This window comes from Phyllobates terribilis, unplaced genomic scaffold (genome assembly GCF_046119375.1).
Source record: "Phyllobates terribilis strain yellow unplaced genomic scaffold, ASM4611937v1 Scaffold_8__6_contigs__length_399053987, whole genome shotgun sequence".
Lineage (NCBI taxonomy): Eukaryota > Metazoa > Chordata > Amphibia > Anura > Dendrobatidae > Phyllobates > Phyllobates terribilis.
Genome location: NW_027362768.1, coordinates 89953418 through 89973684, shown reverse-complemented (window position 1 = coordinate 89973684; position 20267 = coordinate 89953418). Strand labels below are relative to the sequence as shown.

At 44.7% G+C, this 20267-nt stretch overlaps 1 protein-coding gene across 1 annotated transcript in view; it reads right to left on the bottom strand.

Moving 5' to 3' along the window:
* Positions 1–18754, bottom strand: part of DNM3 (dynamin 3) — a 40896-nt gene extending 22142 nt beyond the window's left edge. The window contains exons 1-4 of the mRNA XM_073643145.1: positions 18659–18754; positions 14598–14785; positions 12318–12478; positions 8827–8962 (exon numbers count right to left, since the gene is read on the bottom strand). Of these exons, the coding sequence (XP_073499246.1) occupies positions 8827–8962; positions 12318–12478; positions 14598–14723 (423 nt within the window). The 5' untranslated portion in view covers positions 14724–14785; positions 18659–18754. The remainder of the gene's footprint in view (positions 1–8826; positions 8963–12317; positions 12479–14597; positions 14786–18658) is intronic.
* Between the last annotated feature and the right edge of the window lie 1513 nt (positions 18755–20267).

The following is a 20267-nucleotide window of genomic DNA, read 5'->3' as shown; positions in this document are numbered from 1 at the left end:
AGAGTGTACAAAGCAGTCATCAAAGCAAAGGTGGCTACTTTGAAGAACCTAGAATATAAGACATATTTTCAGTTGTTTCACACTTTTTTGTTAAGTATATAATTCCACATGTGTTAATTCATAGTTTTGATGCCTTCAGTGTGAATGTACAATTTTCATAGTCATGAAAATACAGAAAAATCTTTAAATGAGAAGGTGTGTCCAAACTTTTGGTCTGTACTGTATATATATATATATATGCATACATACATACATATTTTGGTGATAAAAAATAAAATGTAGAACTTTGTAAAAAAAGAAAAAATAAAGCATTTGGTTTGTCGTCATTTTCTGAGACTAGTAACCTTTTCATTTTTCCATCCATGGAGCGGTTTCATGGCTTGTCTTTTGCACACTGAACTTTTATTTTTATTGATACCACTTTGTTGTACATAAGACGTTTTGATCACTTTTTATTTTTGTTATTTCTTTTTATGGGGAGTGCAGCGACCGGAAAAAAAAGCTTCCTTATGCTTTGACTTTTTCGATTTTTGGGCATTTCACAAATAGCTAAAATAATTTTTTATCTTGACAAATTATACACTGCTCAAAAAATTAAAGGGGACACTTAAACAACAGAATATAACTCCAAGTACATCAAACTTCTGTGAAATCAAACTGTCCACTTAGGAAGCAACACTGATTGACAATCAATTTCACATGCTGTTGTGCAAATGGAATAGACAATAGATGGAAATTATTGGCAATTATCAAGACACCCTCAATAAAGGAGTGGTTCTGCATGTGGGGACCACAGACCACATCTCAGTACCAATGCTTTCTGGCTGATGTTTTGATCACTTTTGAAGGTTGGTTGTGCTTTCACACTCGTGGTAGCATGAGACGGACTCTACAACACACAGAAGTTGCTCAGGTAGTGCAGCTCATCCAGGATGGCACATCAATGCGAGCTGTGGCAAGAAGGTTTGCTGTGTCTGTCAGCGTAGTGTCCAGAGGCTGGAGGCTCTACCAGGAGACAGGCCAGTACACCAGGAGACATGGAGGGGGCCGTAGGAGGGCAACAACCCAGCATCAGGACCGCTACCTCCGCCTTTATGCAAGGAGGAACAGGAGGAGCACTGCCAGAGCCCTGCAAAATGACCTCCAGCAGCCACAAATGTGCATGTGTCTGCACAAACGGTTAGAAACCGACTCAATGAGGGTGGTATGAGGGCCCGACGTCCACAGATGGGGGTTGTGCTCACAGCCCAACACCGTGCAGGACGCTTGGCATTTGCCACAGAACACCAGGATTGGCAAAGTCGCCACTGGCGCCCTGAGCTCTTCACAGATGAAAGCAGGTTCACACTGAGAACATGTGACAGAGTCTGGAGATGCCGTGGAGAGCGATCTGCTGCCCGCAACATCCTTCAGCATGACCTGTTTGGCAGTGGGTCAGTAATGGTGTGGGGTGGCATTTCTTTGGAGGGCCACACAGCCCTCCATGTGCTTGCCAGAGGTAGCATGACTGCCATTAGGTACCGAGATGAGATCCTCAGACCCCTTGTGAGACCATATGCTGGTGCGGTTGACCCTGGGTTCCTCCTAATGCAGGACAATGCCAGACCTCATGTGGCTGGAGTGTGTCAGCAGTTCCTGCAAGATGAAGGCATTGAAGCTATGGACTGGCCTGCCCGTTCCCCAGACCTGAATCCGATTGAGCACATCTGGGACATCATGTCTTGCTCCATCCACCAACGTCACATTGCACTACAGACTGTCTAGGAGTTGGCGGATGCTTTAGTCCAGGTCTGGGAGGAGATCCCACAGACCATTCGCAACCTCATCAGGAGCATGCCCAGGCATTGTAGGGAGGTCATACAGACACGTGGAGGCCACACACAATACTGAGCCTCATTTAGACTTGTTTTAAGGACATTACATCAAAGTTGGATCAGCCTGTAGTGTGTTTTTCCACTTTAATTTAGGGGGTGACTCCAAATCCAGGCCTCCATTGGTTAATAAATTTGATTTCCATTGATGATTTTTGTGTGATTTTGTTGTCAGCATATTCAACTTTATACAGAACAAAGTATTCAATGAGAATATTTCATTCATTCAGATCTAGGATGTGTTATTTGAGTGTTCCCTTTATTTTTTTGAGCAGTGTATATAGATGTATATATATACAGTTGAAACGAGAAGTTTACATACACTATATAAAAAGACACATATGCATGTTTTTCTCAATTTTTCTGACATGAAATCAGAATAAACCTTTCCTGTTTTAGGTCAATTATGATTACCATAATTTTTAATATTTGCCAAATGCCAGAATAATGAAAGAGAGAGAATGTTTTAAGGCATTTTTATTAATTACTGCAAAGTCAAAAGTTTACATACATTAAGATTACCATGCCTTTAAACAATTCTGGACCGCCCATATGATGACGTCATGTGTTTGGAAGCTTCTGATTTTTTGGCAACATCTGAGTTAATTAGAAACACCCCTGTGGATGTATTTTAATGCACACCTGAAACACACTGCTTCTTTGTGTAGAATCATGGGAAAGTCTAAAGAAATCAGCCAAGATATCAGGAAGAGAATTGTGGACTTGCACAAGTCTGGCTCATCCTTGGGTACAATTCCAAGATATCTGAAGGTGGCTCGTTCATCTGTAGAAACAATTATACACAAGAACAAACAAGATGGGAATGTTCAGCCATCAGACCGCTCAGGAAGGAGAAGGGTTCTGTGTCCCAGAGATGAACGTGCTTTGGTCTGACATGTACATATCAACCCAAGGACAAAAGCAAAAGACCTTGTGAAGATGATTGCGGAAGCTGGTAAGATTGTGTCAATAATCACAGTGAAACGAGTACTGTATCAACATGAGCTGAAAGGCCACTCTGCCAGGAAGAAGCCATTACTCAAAAAGAAACATAAAAAAGTAAGATTACTGTTTGCAAATGCATGCAGGAAAGGAACAAAGACCTTAATTTTGGAGATATGTCCTGTGGTCTGATAAAACTAAAATTTTACTTTTTGGGCATAATGGCCATTGTTAAGTTTGGAGGAAAAAGGGAGAAGCTTGGAAGCCAAAGAACACCATCCCAACTGAGAAACATGGGGGTGGCAGCATCATGTTGTGGGGTTGTTTTGCTGCAGGTGGGACTGGTGCACTTTACAAAATAGATGGCATCATGAGAAAAGAAGATTATGTGGCAATACTGAAGCAACGTCGCAAGACATCAGCCAGGAAGTTATAGCTTGGGCGGAAATGGGTCTTCCAAATGGACAATGACCCGAAGCATACTACCAAAATGGTAACAAAGTGGCTTAAGGATAACAAAGTCAATGTTTTTGAGTGGCCATCAAAAAGCCCTGATCTCGATCCTATTGAAAATTTAAGGGGAAAGCTGAAAAGGAAGGTGCGAGCAAGGCGACCTACAAACCTGTTTTGTCAGGATGAATGGGCCCAAATTCGGACCAACTATTGTGAGAAGCTTGTGGAAGGATATCCCAAACGTTTGACCCAAGTCATTCAGTTTAAGGGCAATGGTACCAAATACTAATGAAATGTATGTAAACTTTTGACTTTGCAGTAAGTAATAAAAATGCCTTAAAACATTCTCTCTCTCATTATTCTGGCATTTGGCAAATATTAAAAATTATGGTAATCCTAATTGACCTAAATGGGAAAGGTTTATTCTGATTTCATGTCAGATATTGAGAAAAATCATGCATATGTGTCTTTTTATATAGTGTATGTAAACTTCTGATTTCAACTGTATATATTATATATACCTACACACATACACACACACACACAGTGGGGAAAATAAGTATTTGATACACTGCCGATTTTGCAAGTTTTCCCACCTACAAAGAATGGAGAAGTCTGTAATTTTTATCGTAGGTACACTTCACCTGTGTGACATTGTATGATTTTTACATAATTGAATTGCATTTTATTGCATGAATAAGTACTTGATAACCTACCAATGAGCAAGAATTCTGGCTCTCACAGATCTGTTAGTGTTTCTTTAAGAAGCCCTCCTACTCTGCACTCATTACCTATATTAATTGCACCTCTTTGAACTTGTTACCTGTATAAAAGACACCTGTCATCACAATCAATCACACTCCAACCTCTCCACCATGGCCAAGACCAAAGAACTGTCAAAGGACAAAATTGTAGACCTGCACAAGGCTGAGATGGGCTACAGGACAATACGTAAGTGGCTTGTTGAGAAGACAACAACTGTTGGCACAATTATTAGAAAAGGGAAGAAACACAAGATAACTGTTAATATTCCTCGGTCTGGGGCTCCATGCAAGATCTCGCCTCGTGGGTTAAGGATGATTCTGAGAAAGATCAGGAGTCAGCCCAGAACTACATGGGAGGACCTGGTCAATGACATGAAGAGATCTGGGACCACAGTCTCAAACATTATCGTTAGTAACACACTACGCCATCATGTATTAAAATCCTGCAGGGCACGCAAGGTCCCCCTACTCACACCAGCACATGTCCAGGCCTATTTGAAGTTCACCATTTACCACTTGGATGATCCAGAGGAGGCATGGCAGAAGGTCATATGATCAGATTAGACCAAAATAGAACTTTTAGGTATAAACTCCACTCGCCCAGTGGCGTACTGTAGCATCGGCGTCTCTGCCCTCTGCCAGGCAGAGACGCCGTCCCTCTCACCGCCGCGCTCCCTGCCCCGCGTCCTCCAGCACTCCTCTTCCTGCTTCTGCTGCCGGCGCGCGCAGCTTCCCAGGCACTGTGCTTAGGGCGCACGTGAGCTCCCTTCCTCTTAAAGGGGCCGCGCGCGCCGCCCTAAGGAGTCCCCGGCCAATTGCCGGAGGTCCTCCCATATATCAGGCACCTCCTCCAAAATGGAGGTGCCCAAGCAATAGTTGATGCACAGTGTACTCACCTCTACTTCAGCCCTCAGGTCCCGCTGCTAGCCTGACTACTCTCCAGCCCGACAGTCTGTCTTTCATCCAGTCCTCCAGTCTTTCTATGGGCCTCACATGCCTGCTTACCTGGAAGCACCTGCCTGTTACCTGTCTGCCTACCCGGAGGCTCATGCCCGTCACTTGCCGTGACCACCTGTCTGCCTACCCGGAGGATCCTGCCCGTCACTTGCCGAGACCACCTGAAAGCCTACCTAGAGGCTCCCGCCTGTCACTTGCCGTGACCACCTGACAGCTTACCTAGAGACTTCTGCCTATCACCTGCTGTCTCTGCCAGTTCATCTACCCGGACCTCTCGTCATCCTGCCTGCTGTGCCCATCTGCAGTATCGGTCAGTCTCAGCCACCTGACCCGTGGGAGCCACCTGCTCTCTTACAAGGTCGTCCCCAGAGTAGCACCTGGTCCCTCTGCTCGGTCCCTCCCTGGTCACGGAGTCATTAGCCGCCGTACGACCAGGGTCGGTCCGGGTTGATACTTAGTTATGCCCCTCTGGGTCCCTCCTTGCACCGCAGCACAGAGGTTCCACCACCCAGATTCGTAACACGTACCGCCAATGGCGGCAGACCACGCGACTGCTATGGGGCCCGTGAGCCGCCGCCGGTGCAGCAGCGCCGGGTCCCCACCATGCAGCTGCACCAAGGGGCCCACAAGGTGCAGCTGCTCCCTGCACGTGGCGGTCAGTGAGAGATCCCTGGAACTCCGCTGCTGTCAGGAGGAGCACAGCAGCAGAGCTGGAAGGTTCGTCCTCAGCTTCCTCCCTGACCCAGGCGCGTGCAGCTTGATGACGTCATCATGCAGCGCGCGCCTGGGTCAAGAAGAAAGCTGCCGGCAACCAGGAGGATGCTGCAGGGGAGCGAGCTGAGGTAAGTTGTTTTTTTTACTGAAACGCTGGGGAGGGGAGGTGGGGGGAGAGCAATGGTGGGGCTGGGGAGAGCAATGATGGGGCAGGGGAGAGGAATGATGGGGCTGGGAAGAGGAATGATGGGGCTGGGGAGAGGAGTGATGGGGCTGGGGAGAGAAATAATGGGGTTGTTGGGCTGGGGAGAGCAATATTGGGGCTGATGGGGCTGGGGAGAGGAATGATGGGGCTGGGGAGAGGAATGATGGGGCTGGAAAGAGCAATAATGTGGCTGGGAAGAGCAATAATGGGTCTGGGGGGAGAGGAATGATGGGGCTGGGGAGAGGAATGATGGGGTTGATGGGGCTGGGGAGAGGAATAATGGGATGGTGGGGCTGGAGAGAGCAATGATGGGGCTGGGGAGAGGAATGACAGGGGCTGGGGAGAGCAATGATGGGGATGGTGGGGCTGGAGAGTGCAATGATGGAATGGTGGGGCTGGGGTGAGCAATAATGGGGCTGGGGAGAGGAATAATGGAGTTGATGGAGCTGGGGAGAGGAATGATGGGATGATGGTGCTGGGGAGAGCAATGATGGGGCTGATGGGGCTGGGGAGAGCAATAATGGGGCTGATTGGGCTGTGGAGAGAAATGATGGTGCTGGGGAGAGGAATGATGGGGTTGATGGGTCTGGGAAGAGCAATGGGGCTGATGGGGCTGGGGAGAGGAATGATGGGGTTGGTAAGAGCAATGATGGGGCTGGAAAGAGCAATAATGGGGCTGGGGAAAGCAATGATGGGGCTGGGGAGGGCAATGATGGGGCTGGGGAGAGCAATAATGGGGCTGATAGGGCTGGGGAGAGCAATGATGGGGATGGTGGGGAAGGGGAGAGCAGTGACGGGGGTGCTGGGAGAGAGCAATGACGGGGGTGCTGGGAGAGAGCAATGATGGGGTGGTGGGAGAAAGCAATGATGGGGGTGCTGGGACAGAGCAATGATGGTATTGCTGGGAGAGAGCAATGATGGGGGTGCTTGTGAGAGAGCAATGATGGGGGTGCTGGGAGAGAGCAATGATGGAGGTGCTGGGACAGAGCAATGATGGGGGGCTGAGAGAGAGCAATGATGGCGGTGCTGGGACAGAGCAATGATGGGGTTTCAGGGGCAGAGCAATGATGGGGGGCTGGGAGAGAGCAATGATGGAGGTGCTGGGACAGAGCAATGATGGGGTGCTGAGAGAGAGCAATGATGGGGTGCTGGGAGAGAGCAATGATGGGGGTGCTGGGACAGAGCTATGACGGGGGTGTTGGGACAGAGCAATGACGGGGGTGCTGGGAGAGAGCAATGATGGGGGTGCTGAGAGAGAGCAATGATGGAGGTGGTGGGAGAGAGCAATGATGGGGGTTTCACATTGCTTGTACTGTGAAGCCTTGTATGTTTTCCGTGTGCACATAGCCTTACAGTTAATTGGGTAGAGTCACAGAGATTGAATAATTTATATTATTGGCTGGTGGAGATTATAGTTAATGGGGGGCACAGTGCTGCTTATCACTTTATATTTTGATTACTAAGTGGCTAATAGTATATTAATGGGGGGGTTACATATCTGTATTCGAGGACACAGAGCGGGGGAGACACATGTATGCATACAATATGTGACCTTGTTATTTTCTAGGCTGGAGATCATCGTGACAAGACGAGTCGTGGCTGGGAGATGTCGGCATGAAGGTCTGACCAGATGGAGAAGAAACAGCAGAAACCGACTCTGATCATAAGACACGTCAGCGGTAAGTGCCTGGATGTAAATATTATTCTGTATCTGCACTGTGTGACTTGGATTGATAATGTTATCTGTAAAATCCCTTATTCTGCATTCTCACATTTGTGTGAAATGTCCGTGTGCTGCCAGATTTTTTTATAGGATGGTCTACGGACTCGTACAGTTTTATAGATCCATTCACACATCCATGAAAATCACGGATCTGAGAATGAGATCTGTGAGGGTCAGAGAATGTCCTGTTCTGATCCAATTTTGAGCATTAGAATAGGACATGCTCAATGCGTCGGTAAAACAGGGCAGCACACCGACACTGCACACAGATGCAGGAATGTAGCCTTATTATGTATAGCACAGTCCCTTAGTACATAGTGTACTCACTTATTATGTATAGTGCCATCCTTAGTTATATAGTTTCCTCTTTTATTATGTATAACACCCTCCCTTATTATGTACCATCCTCTCTAGCTATAGGGGCTCACAGTTGGGGATCATACTGTGTTGGGGTCAGCATACTTTGCCCAGGGAGTTGAGGTGGGGTACAATAGGGTTATGATACTGTGTATGTGGAGGAATTCACCATGGAGGTATCATACTGTGTTTGGGGGGCCCTTTTATTGGCATCACACTTTATGGGGCAATGAAAGAGAGATCTAGGACTTCAGCAGGAGGAAAATTACTATGTAAAGGATGGAAAGTTGTGAGATCTGATCTTTGGTGACCCCGACTATTATTTACATTTTCTTTTGGGGGGGGGGCAATTAGAGCTTCTGCTATAAGGCCCCATGATTCCTATGTACGCCCCTGCACTCGCCGTGTGGTGGAATTGCATTTTTTTTTATATTTTACCACAACTGGAATGTTTCCCATTTTTCTTTCCATTACATGGTAAAGTGAATGGTGTGATTCAAAACTCGTCCCATAAAAATCAAGCATTCATATGACAATGTTAATGGACAAAAATAAAAAGTAAAAGTTATGGATCCTGGAGGAAGGAGAATAAAAAAGTAAAGCGAAAAAATTGAAAATTTCTCGATCATGGGGGTGTTAAACTTTCAGGATCATTGGTTTGCATATTAAAAAATTCTGCTAATTATACATTCAGTCATAGGCTTCCAAATAAAATGTTGATGAATGGAGAGTAAATATAATCCAGGGGTTAACAACACACTTGCAGCAAGAATTCCAATCATGTAAATGGTTTTATTCTGTCACTTGAATTAATGAATTTCAATAAGAATAGATCTGTACCTTCACCAGCTCAAATGGGAATCGCTCATGAAAGATTCGATTGATTTTGGCACCACTTGATAACTCCAGGGTGTCCACTTGATGCCCTGATCCTCCAATTCTTTTCTCAAAATCAAGTGCAAAATTCTGCACTAACCTAAAAAATATTTAAAAACCCATAAAACAGCAGTTCTGCAGACTCTCATTCACTTTATTGTTAATATGTTACTATGATCATTATTTCTTTCCTGCTGCATTTGTCTGCAGTTGACTTTGATCTAAAAGAAAATAGTCTGTGCAGAAAACAATAAACGCGGTATCAATCATCAATTAATCATCAATTAATTTCCCTACAAAAAAAAAAATAAAATAAATAAACTCCAGCTATAAAAATCAATTGTATCACAATGACTTGTCATAACTTCAATAATGCAGACAATTTAAACATTTTTGATTAGTTTAATTTATCTCAATAAGTAAAGACTCACAGACACAAAGCGTACGTGTCGCAAAAGATAACTTTTCAGAATAGGCTGTCGTGTGTGTACATGAGGAATAACACTATTTCTATGAAATGTAACCAGCATTTTTCACCAGTTTTCACCTCTGGAGCCTGCATCTGCAATTTATAGTACTCTGAGTTAGTCAGGACCTTTGCCCACGCACATTATGATTCCCCTCTACAGTACATTCCTCACACACAGTATGATGCCCCCAGTATATTCCCCCATACACAGTATTATGCCCCCCAGTACATTCTCCAAAACACAGTATGATGCCCCCTGCAGGACATTCCCCCACACACAGTGTGGTGCCTCCACAGTACATTCCCTACACACAGTATGATGCCCCCTGCAATACATTCCCCCACACACAGTATGATTCCCACAAACAGTAGATTCCACCATACACAGTATGATGCTCCCCACAGTACATTCCCCCGCACACAGGATTATGCACCCACAGTATAATACCCCCTCACAGTATATTCCCCACATATGATATGATTCCCCCCACAGTACATTCTCCACACACACAGTATGATTCCTGCCCTCAGTAGATTCCACCATACACAGTATGATGCCCCCCACAGTACATTCCCACACATACAGGTTTATGCCCCCACAGTATAATGCCCCCCCACCGTACCTTCTCACAAACACAGTATGATGCCCCCTACAGTACATTCCCCTACATATAGTATGATGCCCCCCAAAGTACATTCCCACACATAGTATGATGCTCCCCACAGTACATTCCCCCACACCCAATATGTTGCCTCCTCACAGTACCTGCCCCCACACCCAGTTTGATGCTTCCTCACAGTACCTGCCCCCACACCCAGTTTGATGCTTCCTCACAGTACCTGCCCCCACACCCAGTTTGATGCTTCCTCACAGTACCTTCCCCCACACCCAGTATGATGCCTCCTCACAATACATTCCCACACACACAGAATGATGCCTCCACAGTATAATGCCCAGTACATTCCCCCACATACAGTATGATGCCCCCTACATTACATATCCCTACATACAGTATGATGCCCCCTACATTACATATCCCTACATACAGTATGATGCCCCTTACAGTGCATTTCCCAAACACAGTATGATGCCTCCCCACAGTCCCTTCCCCCACACACAATATGATGCCCCCACACAATGCACATACACACAAACAGCTTTGCTACATCAACCCCCTTTCTATGCCTGCTCCTAATCTGTGCTGCTTAGTTAGAGTCTGTACATATAATGTCTTTTGCTGATGGATTTAGCCTGAAGTCCACCTGAAAAAGCAATTAGAAAAAGGTCAAAAAGAATGGACATATGCTTTTTTTCTGTCAAAACAACTTTCGGTTCATATGTTCAGCCTTCTTGAACTTCTGTCAAAAGCTTCAGGCTTCAAAAACCGCAAAGCAGCTAAAAGACGTGACCTGCCCAATCTTCAGACGGCTTCCATTTGGACGTCGCTCCCTAGTTTATATATACAATTTAAAAAAAAAAAGATGCCGGCAGCAAAGTCACTGTAAAAATGACAAAAATGATGCCAAAGAAGATGCTTCAGGAAAGAAAGCCATAAAGGGCACATAGCCTAAGGCTGTGTGCCCACGTAGCGTTTTTCAAGAGTATATGCTGTGGAATTTCCGCAGCGTAAACGCTTGAAAAACGCATGTATATCCGCACCCCATGGTCCCCAATGGCATTCCGCAATGTCAATGCCCATGCTGTGGATTTTTCCGCAGCGTATATGCTGCGGTCAAAAATCCGCAGCATGTTCATTAATTTTGCGGAAGCGCAGCGGAATCAATGTGCGGATGGTACCCAAGTCTGGATGAGAGGAGACTCTCATCCAGACCTGGGTACCAAAGAACCTGTAAAAAAAAGAATAAAATAAAGTTTATACTTATCTTCTGATGTTTTCCCTCCGTCGCGCTGTTGTCTGAAGGACCTGCCACGTCATTGAGTCATGTGACCCACCACATGACTCAATGACGTCACCGCAGGTCCTGCACACAACAGCGTGAGCCGCTCAAGCCTCCGGACGGGGCAGAGAATGCATCAGAAGGTGAGTATAAACTTTATTTTTTTATTTTTTACCATTCTGAACAAGTTGTCAAGCACTTTTCCAAGTGATGCTTGGAGAAGTGCTTGATAACCCGCATGCGGAAATGCATGCAAAGACGCCTCACAAACGCTTCTACCTGGCGGGAAAACCGCATGTAATATCCGCATGCGATTTTCCCGCCAGGGAGAAGCGTAAAAAATATGCTTCAGGTCCGCAACGTGGGCACATAGCCTTACATGGCCTGATAATGTTACGCGACCTAAAAGTCCTGGTAGGACCCTCAGTCTCTACATAGACTGAACTGTGAAGGAGGGATATGATAATTCCTTGCTCCATTGTCATATTCAACTGTGTCCTGAGGACACAGATGCAGCTGAAGTCGGGGCATACCCCAGACTTACCGGGACACCTCCCCAAATTCAGGACTATCCCACTATATCCTGGATGGTTGGGAGATATAGTTGTAATATTGATTAATGCAAAGTTTGTTAAAACGGCAATGACTTTTTAAGGTGAATCTACGGCAGCATATCTTTAGGAATGCTAAAAATTGTAATTGCGAGATCAGCAAATGTCTGTGCTTTACTGAGGTCTAAGTGGTAACGTTTCTTCTTGTAGAGAGCGACATACCGGCTCTGGCATGCCAAGGTAAGGAGGCTTATTCACCATGCAATGCTCCTCTGGGAAACTGAATATGCAAATTGCCTCTTCAGAGATGAAGAGGACTTGAACTCTATAGCGCCACCTATTGGAATCAGAAATCCTACAAGTCACAATCGACCCTTTAACAAGTCTTGCAATATGAATTAGGATAATTGGCTATTATCTTAAGTTATATTGCAAGAAAAGTTGCATTTTGGAGGCAAAAACACTTTGATGAATCGGGGCCCAGATGTAATTTATAATAGAAGTCACAAGTAATGAAGAGAATATAAATTACCTACTTTAACAAAGCTTTAGTCTTCCTTATTGGCTCCTCGGTCATAATACTCTTCCCCACCTCAGGATCATGTTGTAAGCAAAGCGTCTGATTTTGCTGTTTGCTCCTGAATTCTGATTGTGCATTCTGTATTTGATTGCTAATATGCTCCTGTGCAGAACAAGACTAAAAAAATAAATGTATATAATTACTTCTGATAGTAATAAAAACACATGTTAAAATGCTATTTGATCAGTCTAATATGTTCTGGAACGGTCTTGATTCTCATGGTCTGTAACTTCCTATCTACAGTTTTTGAGTGGGTGGTTCTGCTTCATCGGCACTAAGGGTGCTGGAAAGTATTTTTACTTAACCTCCCAGCATGCATTGTGCCTGCCATTTTTCAATGGCTTGCTTGCTCTAAACTGAAAGCCTGCCTCTCTGAAATTCATGTACGCCAGACAACAGGGCAAGAGCAGAGAGACAAAGACTTGCCCCTACTATCAGTAAACTGTTGCATTATCTCAGCCGCAAGAGACGGACTACACTTAAAAGGAGGCTCACTAGGTGAGGTGGATCCTTGAAGCCCAAGTTCCAGGTAGGCAAATGGGTTACGGGCGTAGGTACAGCAGGTGGGTTTTGCACACAGGAAACAGGTAGCAGAGTTGCTGGAAGCTGCAGGCAGACCAGAGACATCTTTGAAACCGCAGACAAGTTGCAGAGGTGCTGGAAGCCGCAGGCAAACCAGAGATGTCCGGGAGACGGCAGACAGGTAGCATAGTTACTGGAAGCCCCAGGCAGGCAGAAGACTTCTGGGGGATTGGAGACAGGTAGAAGAGTTACTGGAAGCCGCAAACAGGTCAGAGACGTCCGGGAGACCGCAGACTGGTCGGAGGAACTGGAAGCCATAGATAGCCATGAGACGGCCTGAGGATCGCAGACAGGTTGCAGACAAAACTGCTGACTAACTAGAAAGTCTTAATACCATGGAAGCTGGAAGCAGACAGGAGACGTCCTGGAGACCGCAGACAGGAAGCAGTGGTACTGAAAGCCACACACAGGTAACTCAGGAACTGGAAACCACAGGTATGCAGGAGACATCCTGGAGATTGCAGACAGGAACTGTGCACAGACAAACTAAAAGTCTTAATATCAAGACCAGGTGTGTGTCTTGGGAGGCCTTACATAGGTCTAGGAAGTTCAACATATTGGAGCACACCGGGCTAATTGCAAAGCCCAACGTGGAGTACAACAGAGCTCATCGGACGAGAGTGAGGAGAGCACAGTCCAGATCTGGGACAGGTACGTAACAATCTACAGGTTAATAGTGTTCTAAAGCCACCGCACTGAAAGCTCAGCTGTCATGAGAAAATTAACTTTATTCCTCCCAACAGCCTATGGCTTTCAGTCATAGAGGCACGCCCGGCGTGTCTTCAGTCACCACTCAATACATAGTGAGCAGCAGCAGTAACCACATCCTGACACTGACTGACAACTAGCTCAGCTCTGCTGCACTGGAGAGACAGATATTATTCAGGACCGGTGCATGGATACAACAGACTTTCCAGTGCCTCAGACGGCTGTCAGCCAGTGCCGGGGCATTGTTACAGCTTTTACTCACTATGTATTGAGCAGAACTTTCTGATCCTAAAGGTAGCTATATACCTAATATTTTAAGCCAGGGACATCTGTAAGGACAGGAGTCCTCAGTACAAAATAGTTTGAAACCTGCAGTCCTCATATCATTATCAGATTTACTTTAAAGGGACGGTGTAATCATAAAATGCCATATTGTTTAAATCAAGGTTCCAAGAAATTTATTTTACAAAAATATTTAATTATTTTTTTTTATTTTCCACATCACTATTCATTTAAAAAAATGTATAATTGTTGGGTTTTCACATTGGTTACAAGGTCTTATACTAGACTCACACTTCCTGTTCTGTATAGATTACTTTTCAACTAAAGGTAACACCTCTATACACAGTGGGTAACACTGATGGGCTGTGGGCGGGGCTTCACAGGGAAAGTGCGCGGTGGATGCTGGGCTGTGAGGTGCAGTGAAACACCGCCCACAGACCATCAATCAGCGGGGCGCGCGTCACTGAGTCACACCCGGCTGCAGCCGCAACTTAACGTGACATCAGCGGATGTTGGAGACTGTCTCCTGCTGCAAAATTCATGTCTACTCTAGGGATCACTGTACTTCAGAAAGACCAGGCAAATTGCCGTCTAACTGGATTTTGCAATGTGTTTGCATTTTACATACATTTATAGTATCAAATCTATAAAAACATTAAAATACCTGAGTGGTAACCTCCTGAAGGTGCGGTGCTCCACAATGATCCTCCATGTGTATGTAAGCTGGATGAGATAGGAAAGATTTCCCGTCTGCTAGCGGAGCAGCTTGCACATTATATCCCTTTACCATCAATATCTTTTTGGCTAGGATTCATCTCTCCAATATATCTCCAATCTCTGAAAGCCTAAAAGCTGGTAAATCACATTACAGTTACAGAGGGAACAATACAGAGATGAGATTGTTAATTTATTTATATTTACAGTGTTATTAAAGTGAAGCTCCTCATCAAAAAGTGTTCACACCGTGTGGTATGATACGTTTTTCACCACATTTTCATTGGCTTCAATTTTTGACAAAAGCTTTGAGGCCTCTGGTTGGACTGGCCCACAAGAGAACAGGAGAATCCTCCGGTGGGCCACCACCTTCTTATATGAACAGTACTTGGCACTATATACTTGATTCACTATGTACAGACAAAGGCAGCATTTTATTCATGTAACAATCTACCCAGTTCATTGTTATATACATTTGTGATTGATGATAATGTCACATTTGCATGTAGCTGAAAAGTGGGGCCCTGGAGTTGGTTACTGGTGGGCCCTTGGCACCCTAGTCCGACACTGGGCTGCCTGTAGAAAATTCTAAAAAAAAGTCTACATATAGACACAGATATTTAGAAATCTAAATGGGCAGTAATTTGCACTAACGCACTTTGTGGAGAGATGAGTTAATCTTTTCAAAATAGCTAGATCCACCAAATATTCCCAGGAAATTTTATTTTCGTCCAATCGTTTCACCAGGATTCAAAAGTATGTCAAAACCTCTAAATGTTTTGAAAAATGTGAATGGCACTTTCTTCTTTTCCGCACACACTAATCTTCTTCATTGTCACACACTATCTGTACAGTTTCTACAGTGTTTTACAGCTCAATCGCCCTATCTCCATGGCTAAGCAGTGACGTCCTCTTACTGTCGAGATTCATCACAATGTGTCTGCTGAATTCCCTGCCTCTGCTTTTATACAGGCTATGATAGTCTCTTCTGATTAGTTGTGCTATACCATGTGATAGATGCAAGGCATTATGGGGAAGCCCGCCCTAGGTCATGTGATCCTTCTCTGGCTGATGTAAACTTCTGCAATATGTAAAATAATGGGAGCTATTTTAGGTGATTAGTGCGAAATGAAATGCAAATTGTTCAAATTCGCCAAATTCAACAAATTGTTAAAAATGTGTTATTTAATTGATTCATTTGTCTTTAAATCTGGGTGTTGATTTCTACTGCTATTTTTTCCCTTCAAAAATGACTGAAAAATACTTGCCGAAAATGCCGTAGAAAACACTTAATATAAAGCCTCCTTTAACAAAACTGATTAAAAGAAAACCGGCTTGTAGCCCAAAGCAACTAATCACAGCTCTGGTTTAATTTCTTAAACTGCTGTAGTAAAATGAAAGCTGCTCTATCATTGGTTGCTATAAGCAACATAGAAACATTTTTGTTTAGCTTTTAAAAATGCTGAAAAAACAGTGGAGGAGACCTGATTTTGTTAAAAGGCCACTAATACAATCACAATTCTTATCATCCCAATGCTCATAAGATGAAAAGTAAAGAAACTTTGCAAAACAACTTTGTCAAGTATTTCCTATCAGATTAGTCCAACAGGTTTTATGGAGACCTATCGGCCTCCATGGTGACAGACAAGAAACTCTGATCTTGCACTATACATCCTTTTCTGTCTGCCATCTTCTTGCGCATTGTAGGTTAGTAGGAAGATTGAAGGAAGCACGATGGTGTAGAATCAGACTACACAAGGCTAGTTTTTATAGTCTGTTGCCATGGAGACGTATAGATCTGCTTAACTCTCTAACTCCTTCATGGCGGAGCAATGTGCCATTTTTTCCTCCCCTTCTTCCAAGAGCCATCGTTTTTACATTTTTCTGTCAACATAGCCGCTGAGATTTTGAACAGATCACGTGACATTGGTGTGTCACTAGGCCACTGATTCCTGCAGCCATTACTATTCTGTCCACTGTAACATAATACTGAGGGGCTGCCGCAGTCTGGCGACACAATAATGACCTGGCAGCGTTCGGCATTCAGCTATAGGGGTGGCGCTGGCACGGTTTCAGTCACCGGTCTAAGTAGAGAGAGCGACAGCTGTAACTGCGCCCCCGGCACTGACTGACAGCAGGCTCAGCATTAGAGTCGGCTGTTAGTCAGTGCCAAGGGAAGGCGGGTATAGCTGCCATTCTCTATACACAGAGCGGTGACTGAAATTATACCAATGCCACCCTTATGACTGGAAGACAAACGCTGCTGGAAGGAATAAAGATGATTTCCTCCCGGCAGAGGGGCTCTCAGTACAGGCACCGCACGGTGTCAGAACGCTATTCACCTGCAGATTAACTCCATATCTGCAGGTTAATAGCGTTATTTAACATGACAGGTTCCCTTAAACCCTGCACAGGTTAATTTATTGAATCAGTTGATTGCTCTGCCAGCTGGAGCGGACTGAACTTGTAATTGCATTGTTGGGATATGTGCTATGATGAACACCTAGATTTGCTCCTGTGGATGCATAGTGGTGTTACGATACTGGCGTAGTACTGCTGGAAACCAGTGGCCGAAGGAGCACGAGCAGGAACAAAAAGTGGTAATAGAATTTCTTGTAGTTAGCAAAAGGAGATGCAGGAAACAATCCATAGATAGGTGAGAACAATCTAAGTAAGAATGTTCAGGAGCTTGGAGACTGGAAACTAGGCTAACAGCTAGATACAATACTCAAGCAATGAGTGAGAGATCCATGCGGCTTTAAGTAGGCCCAAACAGGAAACAAGATGGATCCCACAGGTTCAGAATCTGCCATCGTAGTAAAGGACAATTGCAAAACACAACAGCAGCCTCCAGTGGTAAGGAGTGGGATTGCAGCACAATTATTAAAGTGAACAATAGCAGCCACTAGTGGTCAAACTGTAGAAGGACAACTGGAATCCTGACAGGTATGCCAGTGCTCATTCCCGATTTTTGACACAGACCAACGGTTTGCATAAAGAAAAATCACAGTATGTACTATTCTGGTCCGATTTATGGACCGGAACTAGTGCATGTAAATAACATTACTGTTGTAGGATAGCCTTGTCGTGGCTGCTGGGCACACATGAATTGGCAAATTCATGTGCTAAGTACCTTCGTTTTTTCCTATTTTCTAGAGCAGTAATGCAATTCCAATTTCATATATTTCATACTCGCATGCTATAGCGTTACAGAGGGCAGTTTTAATGCGAGCTACAGACATGTCTACCTGGAGAATAGCATGCCCAAAATATATCCGAATTATTCAACACTATTATTATGCAAACCAAACAACATATACAATTATAGATTTCTGTAAGTTATAGACTTATGATATCAGATTATTTTAAATAAACACTTAAAATAAACTCTGCTTCACCCTCTTAGCTGTCTATAATATCATTATGGGTTTTTTTGGGAGAAAAATCAATATTAAACAGAAGTATTTGATGAATTTATTTTTAATTTCAGCCAAATCCTAAAGAAGAGCCTCCTCGTCTATGGGCATGAACGGACAGATTTCGCTATTGATGCATAGTAGACGGCACTATCACACTCCCATGATTAATATGAGATTAATTTACATTAACTCATAATATATGGATGAAATAAACTCCAACAATACCCAATGCCATAGCTCAATATATCACAGTATAATTTCTAGAAATCAAAGTTCCCCACATCCATTACATGTTTATTATACAAAATGGATTTCCTAAAAATAATTTCAAACAACTTAAAAATCAGTATTCCCCCCATACTATTATACCCAGAAGTGCATGTAACAATTTATAACACTACTAATAATCTACTTACAGCCATATTATGTGATATCAGATTTTTGTTATATGTATATTAAGAACACCTATAAATGCTACCCATTCATACATATGCAAAAAAAAATTCTCTGAATGAGAAATAGTCCTAATATATTGGAAAATTCCTCCCAAGTGACATAAATACACCAAATAAAATGTATATAAAATACTTACATGGAGAAATGGTTGGAGAAATAGCCAAAAGCAAGTCAGAAGCACAGTGTCTGAATGTAAATGGCATCCTGGAGTCACTATGAGACTGCGGGAAACGGAGACAAAACGCTTCTTGTTCTAGTATTTCTTTCACATGGAACTTCACTGTCCTCAATGAAAGCATTACTTTCCCTTAATTGTAAAATAAGATCATGTAAGCGTGTAAAACCAAGAAGAATGTGAAGTTCCCACAATATTATAGCCATTATTGGGATCGTTGCTTTATTAAATAGGGGTTATTTGATTTTTAGCATACTACAAAGACATGTTATATGTCACATGGAGGGGGGTGGCAGCGGAGACAGGCACAGATGTCCAGTAGTCCTAGCTGTTAGTGGGGGTGGTTGGAGTAATAATGTAGCCTGGACTCCTTGGATGTGCCCCCCGCAGTAATCTCAGTGCATTACGATTAAAAGGTATTCTCAGGGGTCATAACAGTGCAGAAAAGTACAGGGAGAGTCACTCAAAAGAGGCCCCCAATATTTTGTTGTAACTTCCATTAGGATTAATCAACCTGAACCCAAAAAATATGCTACATGCCTTGACGTAAGTGTTATTGATTGCAATACATGTGATGCTGAAAGTGATCTCTGTTTTCTGCTAGACATACAGGTGCATCTCACTAAATTAGAATATCATCAAAAACTTAATTTATTTCAGTTCTTCAAAACAAAAAGTGAAACTCATATATTATATAGAGTCATTACTGTAGCATCGGCGTCCCTGCCCTCTGTTAGGCAGGGACGCCGTCCCTCTCACCTCCGCGCTCCTCACGTGGGTCCCTCCAGCGCTTCTCTCTCTCGCCCCCGGCTCCTGGCGCGGCTTCTCCCTGCGCTCTGTTCCCTGCTGTGGCCGGCGCGCGTCCCTCCTCCAGCAGAGTGCTTAGGACGCGTGCGCGCGCGCACTCCCCCCCCCACTTAAAGGGACTGCGCGCATCTTCCTAAAAAGTCCCCGGCCAATGGCCAGAGGACTTCCCACATTTAAGGCACCTCCTCCAAAATGGAGGTGCCCGAGCAACAGTTGTCGCACTGTGTCTTCACCTCTGCTTCAGCCCTCAGGTCCCTCCGCTAGCCTGACTAGTCCAGCCTGATTCCTGCCTGTCACCTGTCTGCTACCTGGAAGCACCTGCCAGCACCCGCTGAGTCTATTTTCCTGCTTACCTGGAAGCACCTGCCTGCACCCGCTGAGTTTATCTACCTGCTTATCCGGAAGCGCCCGCCAGCACCTGCCGCGGATATCCACCTGCTTACCCGGAAGCACCTGCCGTGTCGATCTGCCCGCTGGGTTGAAAGTACCTGCCGTCTACCCAGAGACTGTCCCCGTCACTTGCCGTGACCACCTGCCTGTCTACCCAGAGACTGTCCCCGTCACTTGCCGTGACCACCTGCCTGCTTACCCAGAGACTGTCCCCGTCACTTGCTGTGACTACCTGCTTGCCTTCCCTGGGAGTCACCCGCTTCCTTACAAGGACTTCCCCTTTGTATTGCAGCTCAGAGGTTCCACCTCCCGGACCCGTTACAGTTTGCTCGGGCCCTGGAACCCGGTGGCACCCAAGCTCCCTCGCTCTCGG